Source organism: Pleurodeles waltl, chromosome 9 (genome assembly GCF_031143425.1).
Source record: "Pleurodeles waltl isolate 20211129_DDA chromosome 9, aPleWal1.hap1.20221129, whole genome shotgun sequence".
NCBI lineage: Eukaryota > Metazoa > Chordata > Amphibia > Caudata > Salamandridae > Pleurodeles > Pleurodeles waltl.
The window spans coordinates 803,647,999-803,673,996 of NC_090448.1; the positions used below are offsets into that span (position 1 = coordinate 803,647,999).

The window sequence follows — 25,998 nt, forward strand, 5'->3', positions numbered from 1 at the left end:
TTAAAACTTAAACTATCATAGGTTGCCTGGATAACTGGAAGTACGTTCTACTGCAGACATGGTTGTTAGAAAAGGTTTAGGAGAGAGAGAAAAAAAGTTGTAGAAATCTTTAAAGAAAAGAAAAAAAAAACATTTTCAAACGTTTCAAAACTTTTTAGAAACTTTGTAGAAAGTTAAACTGTTTAGGTTAACTGTGTATATTTTTAAGTATTGGGTATATGTTTTTATTTATGAAAAGCACCAATGACAAAGTGGTTAAGAAGTTACAAGTACTTATTCCACCGCTGCACCAATAATGTAGGTGGCTGGCCTGGCTTATAGTTGGTACCTGATGGTACTTGCACCTTGTGCCAGGTTCAGTTATCCCTTATTAGTAGATTAGTAGTGTTCTAGCAACTTAGGCTGATAGAGGTAGCTATAGCAGAGGAGCTTAAGCTTAACTAGGAGACAGGCAAAGCTCCTACTATACCACTTACATCATATAGCACTATATCATTAGAGTCACAATACTCAGAGTTACTAAAAATAAAGGTACTTTATTTTAGTGCCAATGTGCCAAAAATATCTCAGAGGATATAATCACTTAGGAGGTAAGTAAAATACACAAAATATACACACAAACAAAAATCAGGTAAGTAAACAGTTAGAAAAGTAGTGCAAACACTGTAGAATACAATAGGATGCAATAGGCCTAGGGGCAACATAAACCATATACTAAGAAATTGGAATGCAAACCACTTAGGGACCCCAGGCCTAGTGTAGTGTGTAGACTGTCACTCGGAGTGTAAGAAAACACTAAGGGTGTCCAAGATACCCCACCCTAAGACCACGAAAAGTAGGAGTAAATTTACCCTACTTCCGCAGAAACACAATAAAGTCATGTTAGGAGATTCTGCAAAGACCACAACTGACTGCAAAGCACTGAAGACGGATTCCTAGACCTGAGGACCTGCAAAGTAAAGGGACCAAGTCCAACAGTCGCGAAAGTGTCCGGGGGGGCAGGAGCCCACTAAACCCCGGATGAAGGTGCAAAATGGCTGCCTCTGGGTGGAAGAAGCTGAAGATTCTGCAACAACGGAGGTGCCAGGAACTTCTCCTTTGCATAGAAGATGTCGCATGGCGTGCTGGAGGATGCAGAATTGTTTCACGGAGAAAGATTGAAAACAAGCCCTGCTAGCTGCAAAGGTCACAGTTGAAGAAAATGGGTGCTGCCCGGGCCCAGGAAGGATCAGAAGGTCCCCCCTTGAAGGCGGGGACAAAGGGGGTGCTCTGCAATACAGATAGTCCACACAGAAGCAGGCAGCATATGCAGAAGTACTTGAACATGGGTTCAAGAAAACTGAGCATGGAGGTCCTCTCAACACTACAAAGGAGGGTCCCACAAAGCCAGTGGTCAACTCAGGAAGTTGAGCAATGCAGGCCGGAGTGCTGGGGACCTGGGCTGTGCTGTGCACAAAGGATTCCAAAAGTGCACAGAAGCCCTAGCAGCTGCAGTTCACGCAGTACACAGGATTTCCGTCTGGCGTGGGGAGGCAAGGACTAACCTCCACCAAATCTGGACAGATGGACCATTGGACTGCTGGGGTCACTGGGATCCAGCTCCTGTGTTCCAGGGACCAGGCTCGTCACAATGAGAGGGGACCCAGAGGACCGGTGAAGCAGAAGTTTGGTGGCTGCGTTAGCAGGGGGAAGATTCCGTCGACCCACAGGAGACTTCTTCGTGGCTTCCAGTGCAGGGTGAAGGCAGACAGCCCCCAGAGCATGCACCACCAGAAAACGGTCAAGAATGCCGGCAGGATTAGGTGCTACAATGTCACTGGTAATCTTCTTGCTACTTTGTTGCAGTTTTTCAGACGTCCTGGAGCAGTCAGCGGTCGATCCTTGGCAGAAGTCGAAGATGGAGATGCAGAGGAACTCTGGTGAGCTCTTGCATGCGTTATCTGAAGAGATGCCCACAGGAGAGACCCTAAATAGTCCTCAGAGGAGGATTGGCCATACTAGTCAGGTAAGTCAGGTAAGCACCTATCAGGAGGGGGCTCTGACATCACCTGCTTGCACTGGCCACTCAGAATGGCAGAGGTCTGGGACACACTGGAGGAGCTCTGGGCACCACCCCTCGAGTGGTGATGGACTGGGGAGTGGTCGCTCCCCTTTCCTTTGTCCAGTTTCATGCCAGAGCAGGGGCTGGGGGATCCCTGAACTGATGTAGACTGGCTTATGCAAGGGAGGGCACCATCTGTGCCCTTCAAAGCATTTCCAGAGGCTGGGGGAGGCTACTCCTCCCCAGCCCTTAACACCTATTTCCAAAGGGAGAGGGTGTAACACCCTCTCTTAAAGGAAATTCTTTGTTCTGACTTCCTGAGACTGGGCTACCTAGACCCCAGGAGGGCAGAAGCCTGTCTGTGGGTTGGCAGCAGCGGTAGCTGCAGTGAAAACCCCAGAGAGCTGGTTTGGCAGTACCCAGGGTCCATGCTAGAGCCCCGGGGATACATGGGATTGGCACCCCAATACCAGATATGGCATGGGGGGACAATTCCATGATCTTAGACATGTTACATGGCCATATTTGGAGTTACCATTGTGAAGCTACATATAGGTATTGATCTATATGTAGTGCATACGTGTAATGGTGTCCCCGCACTCACAAAGCCCGGGTAAATTGCCCGGAACTACGTGGGGGCACCTTTGCTAGTGTCAGGGTGCCCTCACGCTTAGTAACTTTGCACCTAACCTTCACTAAGTGAGGTTTAGACATATAGGTGACTTATAAGTTACTTAAGTGCAGTACACCGGTTCAGGGACCCCAAGTCCCTGCTCTGGCACGAAACTGGACAAAGGAATGGGGAGTGACCACTACCCTGTCCATCACCACCCCAGGGGTGGTGCCTAGAGCTCCTCCAGTGTGTCAAGACTTCAGCCGTCTTGTTTTCCAAGGTGTGGGGACACTCTGGAGGCCTCTGAGTGGCCAGTGCCAGCAGGTAACGTCAAAGACCCCTCCTGATAGGTCCATACCTGATAACGTAGCCAATCCCCCTCTCGGGGCTATTTAAGGTCTCTCCTGTGGGTTTCACTTCAGATTCTACTTGCATGTTTCCAGCAGGAATCCTCTGCAACTACTACTTCATCCTCTGACCTCGGATCGACTGCAGACTGCTCCAGGAATCGCTGTAACAGCAACAAAGTATCCAGAAGGGCTACTTTTCCTCTGCAACTTCAGCCAGCAACTGCAACAGTTTCCATGGTGTGCATGTTCTGGGGACTCCCTGTCTTCACCCTGAACTAGAAGGACCGAAGAAATCTCCAGTGGAGTAACGGAGTCACTTTTCTCCTCTTGCGGGCACCTTCTAAGTCGTCAACCAGTTCTCTTGGACTCCTCTCCTGGCGACGAGCATGCTCCTTAGAACACAGGTGGTGGACCCCTTCTACACTGACTGTCCTAAGGTCCTGCTGTCTGAATTTGGAGGAGGTAAGAGTTTGCCTTCCCCATTAGCGACAGTAGCCCTGTGCACTGCCTTATATTCACCTCCTGAGGCCTCTGTGCACTATTTGCAAGAATCCTTCATGCTCAGCCTGGGCCAGGTCCCCAGCAGTATATCTTGCGATGCTCAACTCACTGAGTTGTCCTCCGGCAGTGTGGGACCTTTCTTTGTAGTTCCGCACCATCCGCATTTTGCACCTCCTTTGTCCCTGTGTCCTGGGTCTCCCGTGGATGCTGTCTGGTCGACAGAGGGCTCTCAGAAGTGCTGAGAAACCCCTCTCACTCCTCTATCTTAGATGAGATCTCAGGTCCCTCCTGGTTCCAGACAGCGCCACTTTGGTGCAAAATGCGACTTTGCCAGAACCAAGGCTTGTTGGACGAATCCAGCACCAAAAGTTACCTGCATCCAACATCATGTCGTGAGACATCCATTGCATCATGCAGGAACCCGCTGACATCTTCCTTGGGTGCATTTCTGCTGTCTTCGTCCAACCGGAGACTCTTCTTTTGCACCCTCTTCTAGGTTGGGAGGGGCTACTGTCCTTCCTGGAACCTCTTACGACTTCTGGACTTGGTCTCCTTCCTTTGCAGGTCTTCAGGTCTTCAGGTCCAGGAATCCACTATTTGTTGTTTGCAGTCTTGCTTGGTTCTTGCAATAACTCTAATCGACTTGTAGTGTGTCCTAAGGAAACTTGCAGTACTTTACTCCTACTTTCCTGGGCTCTGGGGTGCGGTATTCTACTCACCTTTGAAGTTTTCCTACTCTCCCAGCAATTCTCTACACACTACACTTGTCTAGGTGGGAAGTTGTGATTCGCATTCCACTTTCTTAGTATATGGTTTGTGTTGCCCTAGACCTATTTTCTCCCATTGCATTCTTTAGCATTTCCTATTGTTTGCACTATCCTATGTCTAATTACTTACCTTATTTTGGTGGCTACTGTATATATTGTGTATAATACTTACCTCCAGAAGGAGTATTGCCTCTAAGATATTTTTGGCCTTGTGCCACCCAAATGAACTACCTTTATTTTTGGTAACATTGAGTATTGTCTTTACTTGTGTATAAGTACTGTGTAACTATAAGTGGTATTACAGGAGCTGTGCATGTCTCCTAGTTCAGCCTAAGCTGCTCTGCTATAGCTACCTCTATCAGCCTAAACTGCTAGAACACTACTACATTTCATTGATAAGGGGTAACTGGACCTGGTGTTAGGTGTAAGTACCCAAGGTACCCACTACAAACCAGGCCAGCCTCCTACAAAAGTTAGTTAGACTTATTAGACTGGTGTCAAGCCAGGACAGAACATGCCATATTGCAGATCATAGATGGTGTTGTATGGCTGGTCTTCGTAGTCCTTTAGGAGCCTTTAGCGCCATTGCTCATCAAAGCATTCTGCAATACGTGATGTCAGGGAGTTATGGTGTTTCAGGGACCCAGTCTTTGATGGATTGCCTGATTCTGACTCAAGCTACATAATGTCCCTTAAAAAATGTTGTCACTCTTTTTTTTTAGCTCATCCTGTGGAGTGTCCCATGATTCCAGCCCATCTCCATCTGTTTTCAATGCATATGGTCACCCACAGGCTGATCTGATTAGTTCCTTCATCCTGCCATTCCCTGATTACACCAATAATCCCCAAAATTTTACCATATTATTCGAAAAACAACTTCCCCTATTCATCCATCCCCCTCCCTCATTACCCACCCCACCCACAGGCCCAAGCATACATTTGCCATGTACTCAGAGCAGGTGGTAAATGCATGTAATAAAACCACACTGACTGATAAAATACATATGGTTTTACTTTTGGCAAATTGGTTGTTGTAATTGCTAATTCCCTATTCTACGAGGTCGTACTTGTAACTGCACTTTACTGATATGAAATTATATATTATGGTGATAGCAAAATCACATGCGATTTGACAGTTACTGCATGTTATATCTGTCAGCCTTAGGGTGGTCTTGTAGTGTGGTTGGTTTTACATATCCTTTGCACGTTAGCTTTAGGCTTTAGGCCTTTGTGCACTTTGCCCTGGATGTATTTTATTCATTTGCTAGCAGTTTAGAGTCTCTGTGCACTTTGCTCTAAATGCTTTTTATTAGGCTTCGTACTGTTATTTTTCAAATAGCCAGTTCTACGGTGTTGTTTTTTTATTCATATCACACTGTTTTGCCTAGTTCAGCACTGGAGTTCTTCATAACATATTCACTCTGTGCTTCAGTCAAGGATACAGTCTGGTAGATTGCCGATAGACTTGATAGGAGTTTAGACTGGCATTCCTGCGTAGGGACATTTTGTGATCACACTGACATGTTAGTTATAAAATAACTTCCTTGTCCCAATACACGCAAGAGGGAGATTCCGACCAGGGAACCACAACTAGATGCTGACTGCCTCGTTGCAGATGCTGAATCAATATCACAGGCCTTTGGCAGGTATGAGGGCTGATGTCTCCCCAGTGATACAGACAGGCAAGCTAGAAGTTTAACATGCTGTGCTCGAAATAGAACAAGCAGAGGGAGAGTAGAAACTATTATACACAATGATCGCTTTGTTCTTATGTTTTACTCTCCTGATAACTATTTCAACCCTACTGTGTTTTATGGTTCTGGTTATTGCGGCTCATGCCTTATTTTCTAAAATACAGTCGTTTTATTAAATCATTATATAAAACTTATACTGTCTTTGTCATTTGTATATGAGATCATATTGTAAATGAGAGAGTTGGTTTGGATCTGAGTGACCACGACTTCCCTGAGAAGTTCCAAAGATGTCATGCGCTCGGCTGCCCAATCATCTCTTCCCCGTGGGAGAAATGAGGCACTGCTAGTTAGCCGGAGCAAAAACCGGATTTAGGGTGACAGAGTTCTTTACACGTGGGTCAGACTCAGTCCCCCACACCGTGATGGATCCTGCTGCCTAGAAATCCAGTAGTCTCATTTAGGATAATGAGAGCCCACGCGACATGGCGCCGCCAGCGTTTGGTCTGGGTCTAATATTTAGGTCCGACTGACTCTCTCGATCTCATATATATTTTGACTCCTCGGTTCCGTATGCGGAGACGTCCGTGGGGCTGAGGGTTTCCGCCACCACGGTATAGGTACATCCTGTTACTTAGTGGTTGGTTGTTCAAGCTTGAACTTTGAAAGGAAAAACCCCGATATTGGTGTGCCTTCTCTGACCTAGAGCTATTTTTTACAAATGGCGAATCCTAATGTAGTGAATATAGCTATCAATATGCGTCACCCGCTCACGGGACACCTGGTAGCACATGGACTGACGGTCCAAGGGGGTCCAGTCACTTTTGTGGTGGACGCCCATGCAGCCTATAGAACAGAACTTTTTTATTCTTGGGTCGTATTTCCAGCAGTTGATGGGGGTACAAATACTTTTCACGAATACACTGTTGCGAATGTCCCTGGACAGTACAGGGCTTATGCATACTTAGAGATACCTCTCTCTTATCAAGAACACCATAATTGGCTTGATGGCGCCCTCCCACATACAGTAGCACAAGTAAGGTTAGGTCCGTTGAGTAATGATGGTCCGACCTGGCCTTTATTGGCTACTTATACACCATATCCTGCGGTTGCTAATTTGGCAGTGGCTGATGTGCGTCGTTTATATATAGACTTAGCAACTACATACAGAAGATTGGTTCAGTTTGTAATGCAAGCATTGAATACGAATGCAGCGCGTGCTGCTCCGGCGCACCCACAAGCAGTGGTTCCGGGTATTAATCCGGCCACTGTACACTCAGTAATGGGTAAAGTACCGGCTAAACGTGAGGAGACTCCATTTTGGCTGGCGCAAAAGATTAATACGCTGGAAGCAGTATTTCCCCATACGGGACCTCAGGATAAACATAGAATATTGACGATGTGTTTGCCGTATGGGATGGTTCCTCCGGTGGACCTTTGTAATACCTGGGGCATGGTGTTTGCCGCGCTCTACACAATGGCACACGGTACACCGACATTGGCTAATTTACCAGAAGTGCTTAAACAAATTCAAGATGAATATGGAGCTGCCCCTGCCTTGGATTTGGGCATGCAGTTAATGGGCAATTTTGCCGCGGTTTCTTCTATTTTTTTTTGTAATCTCAAGGGAGAGGCTGTAGCACTAGCAGTGCGAATGCGTCTTCGGGATGTTCCGCAGATTAATCAAGAGCGGGAACTTCCGAGAATAATAGCAGAAACCTATTCTGGTATCGGTCGCGATAGCCTAGGGGCTAGACCGCAAAAACCCCAATTGCAGGGTAAAAATAATAAAGATAATGCTAAACAACAGCAACCTGAGGGTGCTAAAAAGCGCTGTGAAAAGAAACAGCAAACACCTAAAAAGGATGAGGGACAGTCTCCGCAACCGGAGACCCCGCAGAATAGGTATAATCTCAGGAATAGGGATAATTTGAAGACGCCTGATAGATATCAATATACTGATACACGCCAATCTCGTTCCTTTCAGGACTCCTCAGAGAAGAGAAGTGAGAGAGGTGGGCGGTCAGAGCGGAGGATGGAGTACGTGAAACCAAGACAGGATTCACAACGCTCAGCGGAGGTTTCTGTTAAACAAGAAGAGAAACCGCTGCAACAAAAACAGCAGTTTAAAAAGAAGAAAGTGGCAGCAGTCTCTGTTAGACATGCCGCTCAAGAAGAGAGTTCTCTTGACGAACAAGACATGGGCGTTAGCACTGTTAGACAGCGCGGCAGAGGTCACAATAGTTCGCCGGAGTCTTCTAGAGCATCTGGAGGTGAAAGCAACTGATGACTTCATACAAGTCGAAACGGCGGATATGCGAGTTTCTGATCCTGATAGAGTATATCAAGTGACTCTGCGATTAGAAGGGGACATTGACCGCATTGTACACGCCATCTTTTGGGACCATGTGGCAAAATCATATGAAGTTCTACTGGCCGAACAGGATTGGCCACCTGACTTTGTTCGTGACTGCCCGGTTGGGGAGGATGTTATTGCACCTTCCTTCTCACCACTTGTTCCGAAAGAACTAGCGGAGTCCTATAGTAAAAAATGGGCTCTAGCACAGGCTCCCGCCCTATATAGAAATACCGTGGGGCGGGATAGACAATCACCTTATCATGTAATCCCGATAAAGGGCAAACCTCAGCCACAGCCGCAGTATCCTATCAAATTTGAAGCAAGGGCATCGGTTAGGAAAATTCTTACACAATTAGAGTAGCAGGGTGTAATTGAGCCCTGTGTCTCGCCGATGAATAATCCCTTATTTCCAGTTGTTAAACCGGACCATTCATATAGGATAGTGGTGGATTACAGACATTTAAATGGTCATACACGCACATATGCAATTCAGAATTCACATAGCGCAGCGCTTATGAATAATATAGTGTGTAAGAAATACAAAACAACGTTAGATATCTCGAATGGATTTTTTTGCCAAAATATAGCGCCCGAAAGTCGGGACTATACCAGTTTCAGTGCGTTTGGCTCTCAGAAAAAGTTTTGTCGTTTGCCTCAGGGGTATAAGAATAGCCCAGGACTGTTTTCGGCTCGTGTGACTGAAATGCTGCACGAGTTGGACCCTGAAGCGTTATCACATGTTGATGACATATATCTGACAGACGATGAGATTCTGCAACATCTAAGGCGTGTATCGCGCATTGTTGTCGGGTTTGCTGATATTGGCTATAAGTTTAATTTTAAGAAATCGGAGATTGCCTTCCTCAGCGTCATTTTCCTGGGATATGAGTTGTCGAGTGAGGGCAAAAGCTTAGCGCCACATTTTTTGGAGAAATGTGCTTTATTGCAGCCTCCTAATACGGTTAGGAAGCTCCAGTCATTGTTGGGGTTTCTGAATTTTGGCAGAACTTACATTCCTGATTATGCTACGCGTATAAAACCATTATACGAGTTGATTCGTCAGAATTTTTCGAGTAGATTTTGGACGATTGAGCATACACATATCCTATGAGATTTGCAAACAGATCTCTTAGCAGTTAAACATTTACACACACGGGACAATAAGACACATTTAGTCATCAGGGTGATACCTGGGGCTGTTGGGTTTACTTATGTCACATTTAATGAGGGTGAGACAGTCCCGATTGCATACAAGTCACACTTGTATTCTGCTGCAGAACAACGATTTGCACAGACTGAAAAAATACTCACTGCAGTACAGATGGCTGTGATTAAAGAAAGACCGCTGGCCCAGGGACAACGTATCGTTGTTGTTTCCCCGATTCCGGCCTTAGAGGCTGTTACAAAAGCAAGTGTTCCTAATTCGAAAGCTTTACACCCGCGATGGATTCAATGGCTGCGTCTTTGACTGCCACTGATGTAGATTACATATTTGACCCTAAACTGCAGACTCAAGAATTTCTTCTATATGAAATAGAGTACCCAGTCCCTGCTGGCACATTGCCTATTGACCAGTACCAGGTGGTCATGTATACTGATGGCTCTGCGCAACCAGCGGTTGGGACTAAACAACAGTATTCTGCTGCATGTGCGGTGGTGAGTGGCGCAATGGAGGGGGAAGTGTTCTGCCCCCGACATACTTATACTAAAACCTTGGGAGATTGCACGGCACAGCTGGCTGAGCTCAAAGCTCTATTATTGGCATTGGAGCACGCGGATCCAGCGATTTTGACCTTGTTGGTCTGTGACTCCTACTACTGTGTACAGTCTTTCAATGAATATCTACACTATTGGAAAATGAATGGGTTCAGGGATTCTAAAGGCAACACCATTAAACACAAATTGTTGTGGGGTAAGGTTGCGGATCTGAAGGAGACGCTTCCTAAGGTCCATGTTGTACATACACTTGGACACCAGCGTGTTGGAATACACGTTGCTGAGAATACTTTGGCTGATAAAGCAGCGAAATCAGCAGTGGCTGTCGCCACTGTGGCCGCAGTGACTCGTTCGAGTTCCAAACCAGGCACGGAGATTTCGGCTGCCATAAAAGCTACGGCTGATGGCACGCCATTTCCTAAAGGATTTCCTTCTAAATATAGTTACTGCTTGAGTAGTGCGCTGAATGCTGCTGTTAATATTCCAGGCATTGGTGTACGTGAACTACCCAATAAAATTGAGAGACCTCGATTGATTTCTGCAGCACATGAGGGGGTGGCGTCTGCACATGCTCGTGTGGCTGCGAGGATTTCACTTTTACAGGCTCGTTACTGGTGGCCTGGTCTCTATAAAGAGACTAAGCATTATGTCCTTTGTTGTGACATTTGTCAACAGATTAAAGCTTCGTCGGCTAGACGCCCGCAGCAGACGCCCCTTCTGATTTTAAATAAACCTTTACAGTGTGTGTACTTGGATCATTGTGGTCCGCTGACACCAGATAGTGCATACAAATATATTTTGGTTGCTGTAGATTCGTGCTCCAGATTTGTGTGGGTCTGGCCACAACGCTCGGCTGACGCTCGGACTGTTATTAAAGATTTGCGCATCTTTGTTGATACATTTGCAGTTGCGGCTTTTCATTCGGACCAGGGCCCTGCTTTTGCCTCTAAGGCATTCAGGGACACCATGGCTTCGTTGGGGGTCCAACTCCAATTCTCGTCTCCATTTCATCCGAGGGAAATTCTGTTGTGGAGCGATTAAATCGTGATTTAAAGCAGTCCTTAACGGCCAGGGTTATAGGTACGGGTCGTAGTTGGCTAGCCCACCTGTATGGAGTACAGAGAGCACTTAATAACTTGCCTAGAAGGTCACTGGGGGGGTCGTACTTCATATGAGTGCCTGTTTGGAACACAAATGTATGTTCCTGATCTAGATGGTCATGGTGTGGAGGCGGCAGATACGCCCTTTGACATAAATGATTGTGTCACTGTTTTGCAGGATTTACAACAATTCCGTGAAGATAACTCTTCTGCAATTGCTGCCTCCTCAGGAATTAAGGATGAGCCAGTAACACCTACTGGTTGGATACCCAGGATTGGGGATCTAGAGCGTGAAAAGGTCGCAGTGAAGAAAGAATTTGGTCCTTCTTATCGAGCACCTGTCCCTGTGTTAGGGGTAAGCGGTACGAGAACTGTGAATTTACCGCCACTGCGAGGGGCCAAAGGAAATCGCTTTGTTTCCATTGATAATGTCAAGTTACAACATGTGGCCGATTCTGCACAGCAGACCAAAAGGGACACCCAGTAGTTCCGGAATCCCTCTCACTACTGGGGAAGAAGTCCCGCTGCAGGTGATTTACACCGACGCTGTTTCCTCTCCGAGCTTGGGGAGGGTGGAAGATGATCTTGCGATTGTTCCACAGACGACGATTAATATGGAATCTTTTGATCAAATTGCTGTACGTTCTACTGATGTTTCTGAACATGTGGTTTATAGCGTGCCTAGGCGAGAGCCTCCATCTGCTTCTATGTTCACAGTTGCACCTTTTGCAAGAACTGCCTCTGGCTGCTTCAATGACACTGAAGATGCAGTGTCCAGCTCCTCGTCCTCGATGTCTACAGTCCGCTGTCCATGTAAGCTGCTGTGTTGGCTTAAACGAACATATTTTGTTTTTCCTTGGAACTATTTGTGGCTTTTTATGGCTGTAATGACTATTTTTTATGGTTGGGATTTGTGGTTACTTTTTTTCTAGTGATACATGGTCATTTTCTTCCTGATCGATCTGACATTGAACACGTGGAGACTGTGTTAAAGCCACATTTTTCGTCTCATATGGTTCAGAGAGACTTGTCCAATGTAAACATTTCTGCAATACCGATTCTGGATGGGATTGTGTGGGATAAAGTAATGTTTGATATATATGGTCCCACTGAATTGATTCAAATACCATATGTCCTCAAGTTATCAATGAATGATATTGTTATACCAGGCATTCATATACGAAGTTTATAATGAGATTTGGAAGCTTTCACAACAGGAGGCTGCAGCCCGTTTGAGGCAGATTGACCAGGAACACCTGATGCAGACTTTGGGGGTCATTCTGACCCTGGCGGTCATGGACCGCCAGGGCCAACGACCGTGGGAGCACCGCCAACAGGCTGGCGGGGCTCCCATGGGCGTACCGCCGCGGTCAGAAACGGAAAACCGGCGGTGTCCCGCCGGTTTCCCGCTGCCCTGGGGAATCCTCCATGGCGGCGCTGCAAGCAGCGCCGCCATGGGGATTCCGACCCCCTTACCGCCAGCCTGGTTCTGGCGGTTTTGGCCGCCAGAACCTGGCTGGCGGTAACGGGTGTCGTGGGGCCCCTGGGGGCCCCTGCAGTGCCCATGCCAATGGCATGGGCACTGCAGGGGCCCCCTAACAGGGCCCCACTAAGATTTTCAGTGTCTGCATAGCAGACACTGAAAATCGCGACGGGTGCCACTGCACCCGTCGCACGCCTTCAACTCCGCCGGCTCCATTCGGAGCCGGCTTCCTCGTTGAGGGCGCTTTCCCGCTGGGCTGGCGGGCGGCCTTCTGGCGGTCGCCCGCCAGCCCAGCGGGAAAGCCAGAATGGCCCCCGCGGTCATTTGACCGCGGTGTGGTCATTCGGCGGCTCCCGCCGGCCCTGCGGTTACCGCGGCCGGCGGGAGTCAGAATGACCCCCTTTGTCTGTTGTTGATAATGGCATGCATACCCTTTCTGACCGTGTTTACACGATTGACAGCATTGTTTCCTCTGCTATTGACATTATTAAATCGGACATGTCTTCTTTATATCATGGGCATAGTCAGACACGGTCCGTCATGCAGCTGGGTTGGAATCTTCAGACCTTGAAGGCAGGTCGCGTTCCATGGCAGCACATTCGCGCCAGAGAGATCTTTGTCTCCTTTAATTTGACTTGTCAACAACAGCTGATGGCTAAAAAGGAAGCGACGTATGTTATGTTGAATATTGAGAAATTGGAGAAACTGCCTTTCACGGTGGCTGAGATTCCGTCAGCTGAGTGGTTGATTCATGGGGTTATTAATCTGCCTATCTCCACTCTACAATTTACTTCTTGTTTGAAGCACATTCCGGTGGGTAGATATGAACTATTGGGAGACAGTTACGTACACGAGGTGTGGGAGCTTCCCTTTCAATACAGATGTGTTAATGGTTTGAGGGAGGTTTTTCTTAGCGGTAGCGAATGCGAAGCTTCTGTCAGCCATTCCATGGTTTGTAAACAGCTGTCCTTGCACGGAGCGTGTAACGCTTCGATTGCTAACTTAGCTTGTTATCTGAAGGGAGTTCCAGTCCTGGTTATTAAAAACACTTTCCAGGTGCTTTCTAACGGCAGTTACATTGTTCTTAACAGCGAACGCTGCTGTGGCATGCGTGCCGGAATAGTTTACGTTGTCGTTGTCAGCAGGGCCGTTACGTGCTGCGGAAATGTGTTGTTTCCCCCCACTCAAATTAGGGAGGTAGCGGACATCTGGCCTCATATTGCTACTTCCAAGGTTAATTTCGACAAGTTGAGTCTGCTAAAAGCTTTATTGTTTCAAAAGCATGGGGCCCTTACATCTGCTAGCGAGACCTACGCACTTCAGGTGGCAAGGTCATCGGCGGAGATACAGTCCCTTTTGAATACTAACTTTCCAAGTCACTTCGGTGAACTTCTGGGATGTATATTTAATGCATCCAGCACTGCTGGTATTGCACATTTTTTCAAAGCCGTTGGTGTTGGTTTTGCTCACACCATCTCTTCCATATTCAGTTTGATACCTTCGGCTATACATTCTATTTTCGGAAGCATTTTTGGGGGTTTCCCAATTACTTTGGCTTTATTGGCTGGAGTCTTGCTGTTGTTGCTATTTTTTGGCAATGGCTGTCCCGCCACGACGAGATCCTATATTGCTGCTCCCATCAGCGCAGCTGTGTCATGAACGCATGATGCAGCATTTTGGAGCAACACTCCTGGGCCATTTGGAGTGTGACTGGTCTCTGTCATTCAGACTGATTTTGGATTGTGTGCAACCCGTGTTTCGGTGCCTTTGGTGCTCATTTGAACATGCACTGGCTCTCTGTCTCTCACTGCGGCGCCCTCCAGTGGTCGATCCTGATCTGTTGATGTTCCCGATTAGGGCTCATTCCCAGACTTGTGCACTGCGGTTGCGTTTGCTTCGTGAGGCAGTTTATGAGATTCCCTTCCTGGAGGAAGATGGATTCGTCTCGTTCATAGGCCCTGCACGGGGTGCCGCCCTGAATGGTTTTGGGGCTTTGGAACACACCTGCTCCATGGTACTTTGTGGCGTGGATCTTCCGATATTGACATACATCGAAGTGGAGGAGCTCCTACTTTCAATTGCTTCTGTTTAAAAATTAGATTTTTTCCTCTCCTGCAAAATTGACATTATATTGAATTTGGCTTTCTTGTCACATGTTTTCCAAATTTATGACTTTGTTGTCTTCTGACCTTGTCGAAATATGTATATACTTTTAGGTATTGGTTATATCTGGGGCATGTTTTTATATTATTGGAACCACTTGCTACCGACAAGGGGAGGGTGTAGTGTGGTTGGTTTTACATATCCTTTGCGCATTAGCTTTAGGCCTTTGTGCACTTTGCCCTGGATGTATTTTATTCATTTGCTAGCAGTTTAGAGTCTCTGTGCACTTTGCTCTAAATGCTTTTTATTAGGCTTCGTACTGTTATTTTTCAAATAGCCAGTTCTACGGTGTTGTTTTTTTATTCATATCACACTGTTTTGCCTAGTTCAGCACTGGAGTTCTTCATAACATATTCACTCTGTGCTTCAGTCAAGGATACAGTCTGGTACATTGCCGATAGACGTGGTAGGAGTTTAGACTTGGCATTCCTGCGTAGGGACATTTTGTGATCACGCTGACATGTTAGTTATAAAACAACTTCCTTGTCCCAATACACGCAAGAGGGAGATTCCGACCAGGGAACCACAACTAGATGCTGACTGCCTCGTTGCAGATGCTGAATCAAGATCACAGGCCTTTGCTCAGGTGTGAGGGCTGATGTCTCCCCAGTGATACAGAGAGGCAAGCTAGAAGCTTAACATGCTCTGCTCGAAATAGAACAAGCAGAGGGAGAGTAGAAACTATTATACACAATGATCGCTTTGTTCTTATGTTTTACTCTCCTGGTAACTATTTCAATCCTACTGTGTTGTATGGTTCTGGTTATTGCGGCTCATGCCTTATTTTCTAAAATACAGTCGTTTTATTAAATCATTATATAAAACTTATACTGTCTTTGTCATTTGTATATGAGATCATGTTGTAAATGAGAGAGTTGGTTTGGATCTGAGTGACCACGACTTCCCTGAGAAGTTCCAAAGATGTCATGCGCTCGGCTGCCCAATCATCTCTTCCCCGTGGGAGAAATGAGGCACTGCTAGTTAGCCGGAGCAAAAACCGGATTTAGGGTGACAGAGTTCTTTACACGTGGGTCAGACTCAGTCCCCCACACCGTGATCGATCCTGCTGGCTAGAAATCCAGTAGTCTCATTTAGGATAATGAGAGCCCACGCTACAGTCTGTCCCCAAACTTTTTGCTTGTTTGCCTCCATTTTCCTGGATGTTTGCTTCTGTTGGCCCTTAGGACTCAATGCCTTTACCACTGCTAACCAGTGCTAAAGTGTTTGTGCTCACTCCCCTAAACATTGTTAGTTTGGCATATACCTGATTGGCATATTTAATTTACTTGTATGTCCCTTGTAGAGTAGCATACCACATACCCAGGGCCTATAAATTAAATCCTAACAGTGGACCTGCAGCACTTATTGCGCCGCCCACCTAAGTAGTCTCTAAAACTTGTCCCAGGCCTGCCATTCCAGCCTGAATACAGTTTTAAACTGCCATGTCGAGTTGGCCTTTAAACCCCCTTGCTAAGCCACAAACTCCCCTTTATTACATATAAGTCGCCCCTAAGGTAAAAATCTTAAAATAAAGGACTCCCAAAGTGGAAGAGATGGCTAGTTACACACCTCCACTATTCAGCACACGTCTTTTCACTCATTTTACTTCGACATATAAAGGTTACTTACTTAAAGATATGGCATTCAGTCCAATTGCAGCTAACCCCATTCCAGTTAGGAAGCGGAAGATGCAGTAGAAGATGTAATTTGGCGAGAAAGCAGCACATGATCCGGCCAACGCTATTTGAAGGTAGCCCAGGATGATTACAATTCTCCTCCCGTATCTGTGGTGACAAAAAGCATTAAAAAAAACAGTGGATGTGTATGCAGATTCTGGCTCCAATCCGTGGACTGGTGAGGGCATAGAAGATGCCACCTCAGCACCAATCACTATTGACTTCAACATCCTCTTAGAAGTGGCAGGGTTGCATACAAGTTAATTCCTATCTTCAGAGGGACATATGATATCAGTACTTTGTTGTTGACAGTAGAACCAGATCACAGAAATCCTCTTATTCTACCCCAGCTTCCCCACTTAAAAATAAGAGCAGCTAAGCAATCACGCTACTTCAGTGTTCCACCATTCCCTTATTTCACAAAGATGGAATCACTCAACAGTAGCAATCATTAGCACTGCATAAAAACAGGAAGTTAACTTTTTTCAGACTTTTACTTTCAGACAAATTTGCTCATTAAGTTTTGGTTTCCCAATACATGCAATAGCTATACCTATTGAACACCGTGAGCCGGAGTGTAAAATAATTAATTCTGGAAACTAGGCATTATGATATGTAGACAATCATAAGCCTAGATTTAAGAGGGCCTAGTGCCTCCTTGCACCACATTAGCATCATTTTGTTATGCTAATGTGGCCCAATGAGGCCAAAATTGCTGCACCATATTTACAAAGTGGCGCAATGTATGCACACACCATTGGTTACAATAGGATGCTATGTACTGTTCAGTACATCAATAACATCAAAAATTCTGATGCTATTGACCTCTACCCTGCGCCATGGAATGGTGGCAGTAGTGGGGCACTAAGGGGCACAAGGAAAGTGGTGGTGCACTGGGTGCAGCGCCACTTTTCCTAATCTGCCCCATAGTATCTCCATCTGGTCACAAGAGTCCAAGTATCCTTTCATATGAGTCTCACACTGGCAAAATAATCACACATTAACAGTTGGGTGAGTGCCATAGATGCTATGTTGCAGGAAAGTAAAAATACCTATTGTGAGAAAGTGGGTTATTGGTTGAGGGAGGTGTTAGCCCTACTCACACAACAACTAAAATCCTTGTCAAGGTGAACCACAAAAGTCACACAATTATCTTGTGCTTAACCCTGTGGTAGCTTGGCACAAACACAATTGGACTTTACTTAGAGGCAAAGTGTAAAGTATTTATGCAGCGCACAATCAGTAATAAAGTGAAAACACACCACAAGAATAATCCAAACTGATATGGAACAATAGAATATATTTTAATAAATAAAATGATACCAAAATGACAGAAATCCAATCAATAGAACTGAAGGCATGCAATTTCAAAGTTTTAGGTAGATATCGCACCTAAAACACAAAGTGCCACAAGTTCTCTGCGGAAAAGGCATTCTTTATGTAATGTCTGCAGGTCCAGGAGTGTATTAAAGAATGGCTCTGGAGGTCCCATATGTATACCAGGTGCAAACATTTGAAGTGGGGGAGTGTCTATGCGACCCCCAACATCTGGTTCTGGAAGGACCTTTCCTTCTGATGTCAAGGCTCCGATAAGTCTGGGGTTAGAAAAGGCTAGAGTAAGGTTCATTTGAGTGTGCTGCAGGCAAGCCTTTAAAATGGAAGTATGGCAGGGAACAGCTCTGCCCTAAACCATCCTGGCAGGCTGGTCCATCCTGCTCACACCTACTTCCCAATTGTTCAATATCTGGGCCTAATATGCATTTTTTAATGGGTCAGCAGCTTCTCTTTGCACAGAAGATGTCCCACAGCGTGCTGGAGGATGCAGAGTTGTTTCCACATAGAAAGACTGTAAACAAGCCTTACTAGCTGCAAAGGTCGCAGTTGAAGAAAATGGGTGCTGCCCGGTCCCAGGAAGGACCAGGAGGTCGGCCCTTGAAGGAGGAGACAGAGGGGGTGTTTAGCAAGGCAGACAGCCCATGCAGAAGTAGGCAGCACCGGCAGGAGTACGTGAACACGGGTTCAAGAAAACTGAGCATGTTGGTCATGTCAACACTACAAAGGAGGGTCCCACAAAGGTGGTGGTCAAATCAGCGAGTTGTGCAATGCAAGAAGGAGTGCTGGGGACCTGGCTATGCTGTGCATGAAGGATTCCTTGCAGAAGTGCACAGAAGCCCTAGCATCTGCAGATCATGCAGTACACAGGATTACTGTCTGGCGTGGGGAGGCAAGGACTTACCTCCACCAAATATGGACAGATGGACCACTGGACTGTCGGGATCACTTCTATCCAGCTCCTGTGTTCCAGGGACCACACTCGTCACGATGAAAGGGGACCCAGAGGACCAGTGATGCAGAAGTTTGGTGCCTCCGTTAGCAGGGGGAAGATTCAGTCGACCCACAGGAGATTTCTTCTTGGCTTCCAGTGCAGGGTGAAGGCAGACAGCCCCCAGAGCATGCACCACCAGGAAACAGTCGAGAAAGCCGGTAGGATTAGGCCCTACAATGTTGCTGGTAGTCTTCTTGCTACTTTGTTGCAGTTTTGCAGGCATCCTGGAGCATTCAGCAGTCGATCCTTGGCAGATGTCAAAGAGGGAGATGCAGAGGAACTCTGATGATCTCTTGCATTCATTATCTGAAAAGAAGCCCACAGGACAGACCCTAAATAGCCCTCAGAGGAGGATTGGCCACCTAGTCAGGTAAGCACCTATCAGGAGGGGTCTCTGACGACACCTGCTGGCACTGGCCAATCAGAGGCCTCCATTGTGCCCTCACACCTCTGCATCCAAGATGGCAGAGGTCTGGGCACACTGGAGGAGCTCTGGACACCATCCCTGGGGCGGTGATGGGCAGGGGAGTGGTCACTCCCCTTTCCTCTGTCCAGTTTCGCACCAGAGCAGGTGCTAGGGGACCGGTGTTGACTGGCTTACTCAAGGAGGGCACCATCTGTCCCTTCAAAGCATTTCCAGAGGCTGGGGAAGGCTACTCCTCCCCAGCCCTTAACACCTATTTCCAAAGGGAGAGGGTGTAACACCCTCTCTTAGAGGAAATTCTTTGTTCTGCCTTCCTGGGACGGGGCTGCCCAGACCCGAGGAGGGCAGAAGCCGGTCTTTGGGCTGGCAGCAGCAGTAGCTGCAGTGAAATCCCCAGAGAGCTAGTTTGGCAGTACCTGGGATTTATGCTGGAGCCCCAGGGATGCATGGGATTGGCACCCCAATACCCGATTTGGCATGGGGGGACAATTCCATGATCTTAGACATGTTACATGGCCATATTCGGAGTTACCATTGTGAAGCTACTTATAGGTATTGACCTAAATGTAGTGCACACCTGTAATGGTGTTCCCGCACTCACAAAGTCCAGGGAAATTGCCCTGAACTATGTGGGGGTACCTTGGCTAGTGCCAGGGTGCCCTCACACTTAGTAACTTTGCACCTAACCTTCACTAAGTGAGGGTTAGTTTTATAGGTGACTTATGAGTTACTTAAGTGCAGTGTAAAATGGCTGTGAAATAACGTGGATGTTATTTCACTCAGGCTGTCCTGTGTAAGAATTGTCTGAGCTCCCTATGGGTGGCAAAAAAAAGGCTGCAGCTCATAGGGATCTCCTGGAACCCCAATACCTTGGGTACCTAGCTACCTTATACTAGGGAATTATAAGGGTGTTCCAGTGTGCCAATCAGAATTAGTAAAAATGGTCCCTATCCTGCAGTGACAATTTTAAAGATAGAGAGAGCATAAGCACTGAGGTTCTGGTTAGCAGAGCCTCAATGACACAGTTAGGCACCACACAGGGCACACATTCAGGCCACAAACTATGAGCACTGGGGTCCTTTTTGCAGGATCCCATTGAGACAGGCAGAAACAAACTGACACACAAGTAAAAATGGGGGTAACATGCCAGGCAAGACGGTACTTTCCTACATGAATCTATTGCCAGAAGTTGTTGGAGGGGAAGGGGGCCAGCAATGTCAACCCTTACCTTTCAAAGGGCACCCCAACCACTGGCAATGGGATTAAGGGAGCCTTTTTGGGTGCCACCAGTCTTGGCACTGGCTTGGCAGGTAACACAGGAGCAACAAAACTTATTTGTGTTTTTTGACATATGGGGCCAGTGAAAAAGTGGAACAAGTCTGTCTCATGTTTTACTCAGGCCTAAATGCCCAGCCAAGGGAATGTCATGAGCTAGAGTTAGGAGGAATTCCCTATAATGGAGGGGGATGGCCAGTCTTTAGGTTTAGGGTCTCTTGCTTCCATATTGAGGAGATTATTCTTCCAGTAAACTCTGTGTCTGTCATTGACATCCCCATTCTACTGTTTGACAGCTTGCTGTTTGAGACCCTCTAGTGTGGGACAGGTCAGCTGTGCCACACTCTGTTCCTCCCTGGCAAGTCCCCCTGCACCCAAAAGCTCTGCTGTATCAGCTTCCAGCTCCTCTGGTGTGGGTTCTACACAGATAGAGGATTCCTCTTCCTCAAAAGGGGAATCATCTGAAGAGGGAGGGATAGTGGACAAGGGTTTTCCCTTCTTACCCCTAGTTTTTGGGGGCACTTGGTCCATTGTTTCAGGATCCAAGTTTCCCTGTCCTCTTTGCTTCTTGGTCTGAGCCCCGGTAAGAGCAAAGATATGCCCAGGAATGCCCAGCATTGCTGCATGGGACTCCAACTCCACCTCAGCCCAAGCTGAAGTCTCCACACCATTTCCTAGCAGACATTCTACAGGTAAGTCAGTGGCTACCACAACTTTCTTTGGACTACCCCCCCCCTCCAGTTGAGATTCACAACAGCCATGAGGTGGCTAACAGCATTGCTATGGGCGTGTGTAACTTGGTACTGATGACCAAGTAGGTGTTGCTCAGAGGCAACCAATTTATCCATCACCATAGTGACACTGGCACCTGTGTCCCTGTAGGCCTTAACCCGAACACCATTTACTGGGGGGTAGTTGTTGTACTTATCCATATTAAGTGGACAAGCAACTAAGATGGCAAGGTCAATGCCACCTTCAGAGACTAAAACAGCCTCAGTGGTCTCCCTAACTATATCAACCCCAACTACATTGCCAATGATGAGCCCAGCTACACCCTTTGACTGGCTATTAACAGTGTTTTTCCCACCCCCACTGCTATTACTAGGGGCACTAGTGGAAGCAGTGGTGGTTGTGGTGGTGGGAGGTTTGGTGTTTCTTTTTGGACAAGTGGGGTCACTTGCACAGTGACCTTTGGCTTTACAGAGATAACACCATGGCTTTTTCTGATTGTGAGAAGAGGATTTGTGCCCACCACCCCCAGAGGATTTTTGTGGACCTGCTGAAGACTCAGAAGATGTTTTACCTTTGTCCCCACCCTTGTCATGAGACTTACCATCCTTCTTCCTACTGACTTTGTCACCCCCTGTATGAGCTTTTCTACTCTCCCTTGTTCTGACTCATTTGTCTGCCTTCTTTCCCAATTCTTGGGGAGACGTCAGATCTGAGTCCACAAGATACTGATGCAACAAATCAGACACACAATTGTTTCATATATATGCTCTCTCAGAATCAAGTTATATAGGCTTTCATAATCAATAATCTTACTGCCATTTAACCAACCTTCTAGGGCCTTCACTGAACAGTCTACAAAATCTGTCCAATCCTGTGATGACTCCTTTCTGGTCTCTCTGAACGTTATCCTGTATTGTTCAGTGGTTAAGTCCCGACATTCTAAGAGTGCACATTTGAGTATATGGTAGTTATCTACATTATCCTCCCTGACAATAAGGAGTATGTCTCTCTCACTGCCAGTGAAAGATAGCCACAGGATAGCAGCCCACTGAACTTGAGGGACCATCTGAACTTTACAGGCCCTCTCAAGTGCAGCAAACCACTTGTATATGTCATCTCCATCCTTGTAAAGAGGGATAACTTTATGCACATTTCAGGGATCAAATGAGGGTTCCCTAACATTAGAGTTCCTGAAACTGCTGCTGCCACCATGGGGAACTAACCCCAAACCCTGCCTTTCCTTTTCCACAGCCAGGGATTACCTGTCTAAGGGCAACTGCTGTAGCCTCAGCCTGGCCTCTTCTATCCTCAGCTTTCTGAGTTCCCTTTCTAGGGATTGGTTCTCAGGGTTAGAATTGTGGGATACTTCTGAGACAGAAGTAACATTGGAATTTGCAGAGGCTGATATTCTCTAACCTGAGCCACCCTAGTGACCTGGCCTCTAGCTGTGAAGGGAGTGTGTGAACCCTTCCCACTCCCAGTGGTACTAACGGCCTATTAACAGAAAGATCAGAGGAAGGACCTTCCCCAGGATTATCAGTGTGCTCCACTGAGCCTGCTGGTAGGAATCTTCCTCTACTCCCCCCTCTGTCTGATCTTGACCAGTGGTGAGTCCCTGATCATCCTTCAGGAGAAGATTTAAAAGAAATTCCTTATTGGGGTTCTTGCCAATCCCTAAACTTCTTACAACTCAGAGAGCCATCATCATTTTAAAGTTAAGATTCTCATATGTTGTTTTCACAACTCTAGGGGTAGCTTCTATAGAAGACATATTGAAAGAGAAAAAGTTTAGGAAAGTGAGTAAAAAGTTAGTAGACTGACAGACCTAACTTTTTAGAGAAAATAAGAAAACGTTTCAGAAACTTTGTAAAACGTTTGCAAAGTTTATAGAACTTTTTCTGCTAGGACACTGCTTACATTTCACTAATAAGGGATAAAAGGACCTGGTATAAGGTGTAAGTACCTTAGGTACCTACTACAAACCAGGCCTGCCTCCTACATACACACTAGCCACTGGGCTGTAGGTAATGGCATTTGTATATCAAAATAGAAATAAAAACAGTTAATTTTAAACTTATGTAGCTCAAGCCTTTTTTGGGCTTCAGTGCATTCCACCAAACGTAGTGTGCATACTCTACACCCATCTGGTTTAGTTTCATTGTAAGGCTAGGAAAGGAACTAATGTAAAAGCCACATGAGGTAATTGACTGTGTTGTACGACATCAGTCACATAGGAAAATTACACCCACTGACTGGCATGCAATGTGAAAAGTAAACAGCTGATTTACCAAACATCTTAAAATGATAAGATAAGTTGGAGTAATGTGTGCTTTATCCCAAGTTTTTAACCAGCTTTCTAAATACCTGCTCATCAGAAGTGAGTGACAGCTTCTTCTTTAAAAGTGGCCACCTGCTGAGATGCTTCGCCGTACAGACCCAATGGGAACAACAGTAGTTTTCAGACTTTGCTGAACCCATTGCAACACACACACTACCACTACTACTGTGGTAAACAGCAGTAGACCTAAGGAAAGGGGAGAGGGTCAGAGAAAATAACAAAGACACTGAATATCATCACACTGCCTGGGTGCACATCCAGGCTTGATCTATATTGCCGGAGCATTGATATCTAAAGAGAAGGGAAGGCATTTAATATGGCTATAATGTGGACTTTGGAAGATATATATATATATATATATATATATATATATATATATATATACATCAGCACATTTCTCCCGCACTCAGGAAGAAAGACAGCACTCCACGAACACAGTTCATTAGTTTAATCGTCTATAGGGATGCGTTTCGGCGTTGCCGCCTTCTTCAACCTGTCAAACGCCATATTGGCTCAGATTAAATACTCACATGGTGGCGTTGCCGACCCGCTTGTTACCAGCATGAAATACACACCACAAGTGTGGTCATCCAAAACCAAGAAAGACATAATTAATTACCCGATCTTGGCAAAGAAAAATAAACAATGAATTAATAATTTTAAATCCTTTTGAATCTTTAAACATTATTGACCCAACAATATGAACAGGTTGACTAATACTCATCCTTTCCTCAATGCTCACTGCTTATTTTCAACGTATGTGCCATACAATTCAATAATCAAAATTCATCTCCAAATTTATAAATGTTTTGTCCTTCAATTATTTGGATTTAGTTAAACTGATTAGTTGATTGTTTACTTATCCCTATTGTGCATTTACATTCTCTACCTGACCATCATATCTCAATTTTTACCGGTAAATCACATTTCACCTTAATACCCAAATGGATCAATACAAGTGAATATACATCTCTTCGCTACTGTTTAACCCCTTCGGTTCTTTAGTATCAAATGTCAATATGTATTTGGATTCCAATTTTCTCAACTTTATTTCTCTGTCTCCTCCTCGTATGTCTTTCTTGATACTATCTCTAACACTATATGTAATGTCCTCCATTTTGCCTCCATGTACTTCATGTATGTGTCTAGCTACTGGGTACGAATCATCTTTGTTCTGTATTGCCCTCAAATGTTGTAAAATTCTTCTATGTACTTCCAATTTCGTACTGCCCACGTACAATTTGGGACAACTGCATTTTAGGATATAGACTACAAAATCACTTTTACAACTGTATCTGCCTTTGATGCAGTGAAAAATCTTCTCATCTATTTCAACATGTTTTATATTTTCTCCATGCCTGCAAGCTTTGCATTTGAAACATCTGTAAAAACCATCTGGTGTATGAATCCAGTTCTTATTCGTCACTTCCTGTCTTATGTCACTTTTAACCAGGATATCCTTCATAGAGGTTCCTTTCCTATATGTAATAAGAGGTTTACTAGATATTTGCTCTCCTATCTATGGGTCACTTCTTAGCATGTGCCAGTGTTTCTTTAACAGTTTTCTCACCTCAAAATGTGCTGTATTATACGTTGTAATAAATTTGGTAATGCCTGGAACTTTGCTCATTTTTAATCTACTTTTATTGTCATCTCTTCCTTGTTTAGAAAATAGAAGTGCATCTCTAGTACGTGAGTCTGCTTTTATTCTGGCTCTGTCTAATGTGGCCTTGGAATATCCTCTGGATTTTAATCTGTCTGTCATTTCTACCTGGACCTTTGCAAAACTTTGTTCCGTACTACAAATTCTTTTGGCTCTTATCAACTCCCCAAACGGAATGTTACTAATCAGTGGTTGGGGATGATAGCTCGTGGGATGCAAGATGCTATTGCCTGCCGTTGGTTTTCTAAATACAGTTGTTTCTATTTTGTTGTTAATAATCATGACTCTCACGTCAAGAAATTGAATGTCTTGACGATCAATCTTCCCTGTGAATCTCAGATTACAATCGTTCACATTAATCTCTTCAATAAACTTAGAAGCAGTATCTAAGTCTCCCTTCCAAATGATGAAAATATCATCTATGTATCTCACCCACATGGTTATATTGTCACTCCACTTATCCAACGGGGGGCTGTTTAATACTAGTTCTTCCCACCACCCCATTTACCATTTAGCGTAACTTGGTGTGAAGCAGGTTCCCATTGCGGCACCGCGTTGCTGTTCAAAAATCTCCTGATTGAAAAAAAACATGTTATGCTCTAAGCACCATTCTATCATTTCGATTAACATTCTACTATGTTGGTAAAACCTGATTGGTCTCGCACGTAAAAAATGCTCTACAGCCTTCACCCCTAACTTGTGTGGAATACTCGTATACAAAGACGTGACATCCAATGTTATCAATAAAAAATCACTTTCCCATGTGACATCAAAAATCCT

General features: G+C 45.6%; 1 protein-coding gene across 1 annotated transcript in view; it reads right to left on the reverse strand.

Moving 5' to 3' along the window:
- The window catches only part of LOC138260002 (solute carrier family 22 member 6-A-like), a 632,653-nt gene that overhangs the window by 562,518 nt on the left and 44,137 nt on the right, over window positions 1-25,998 (reverse strand). The window contains exon 3 of the mRNA XM_069208049.1: window positions 16,414-16,568. Within this exon, the coding sequence (XP_069064150.1) occupies window positions 16,414-16,568 (155 nt within the window). The remainder of the gene's footprint in view (window positions 1-16,413; window positions 16,569-25,998) is intronic.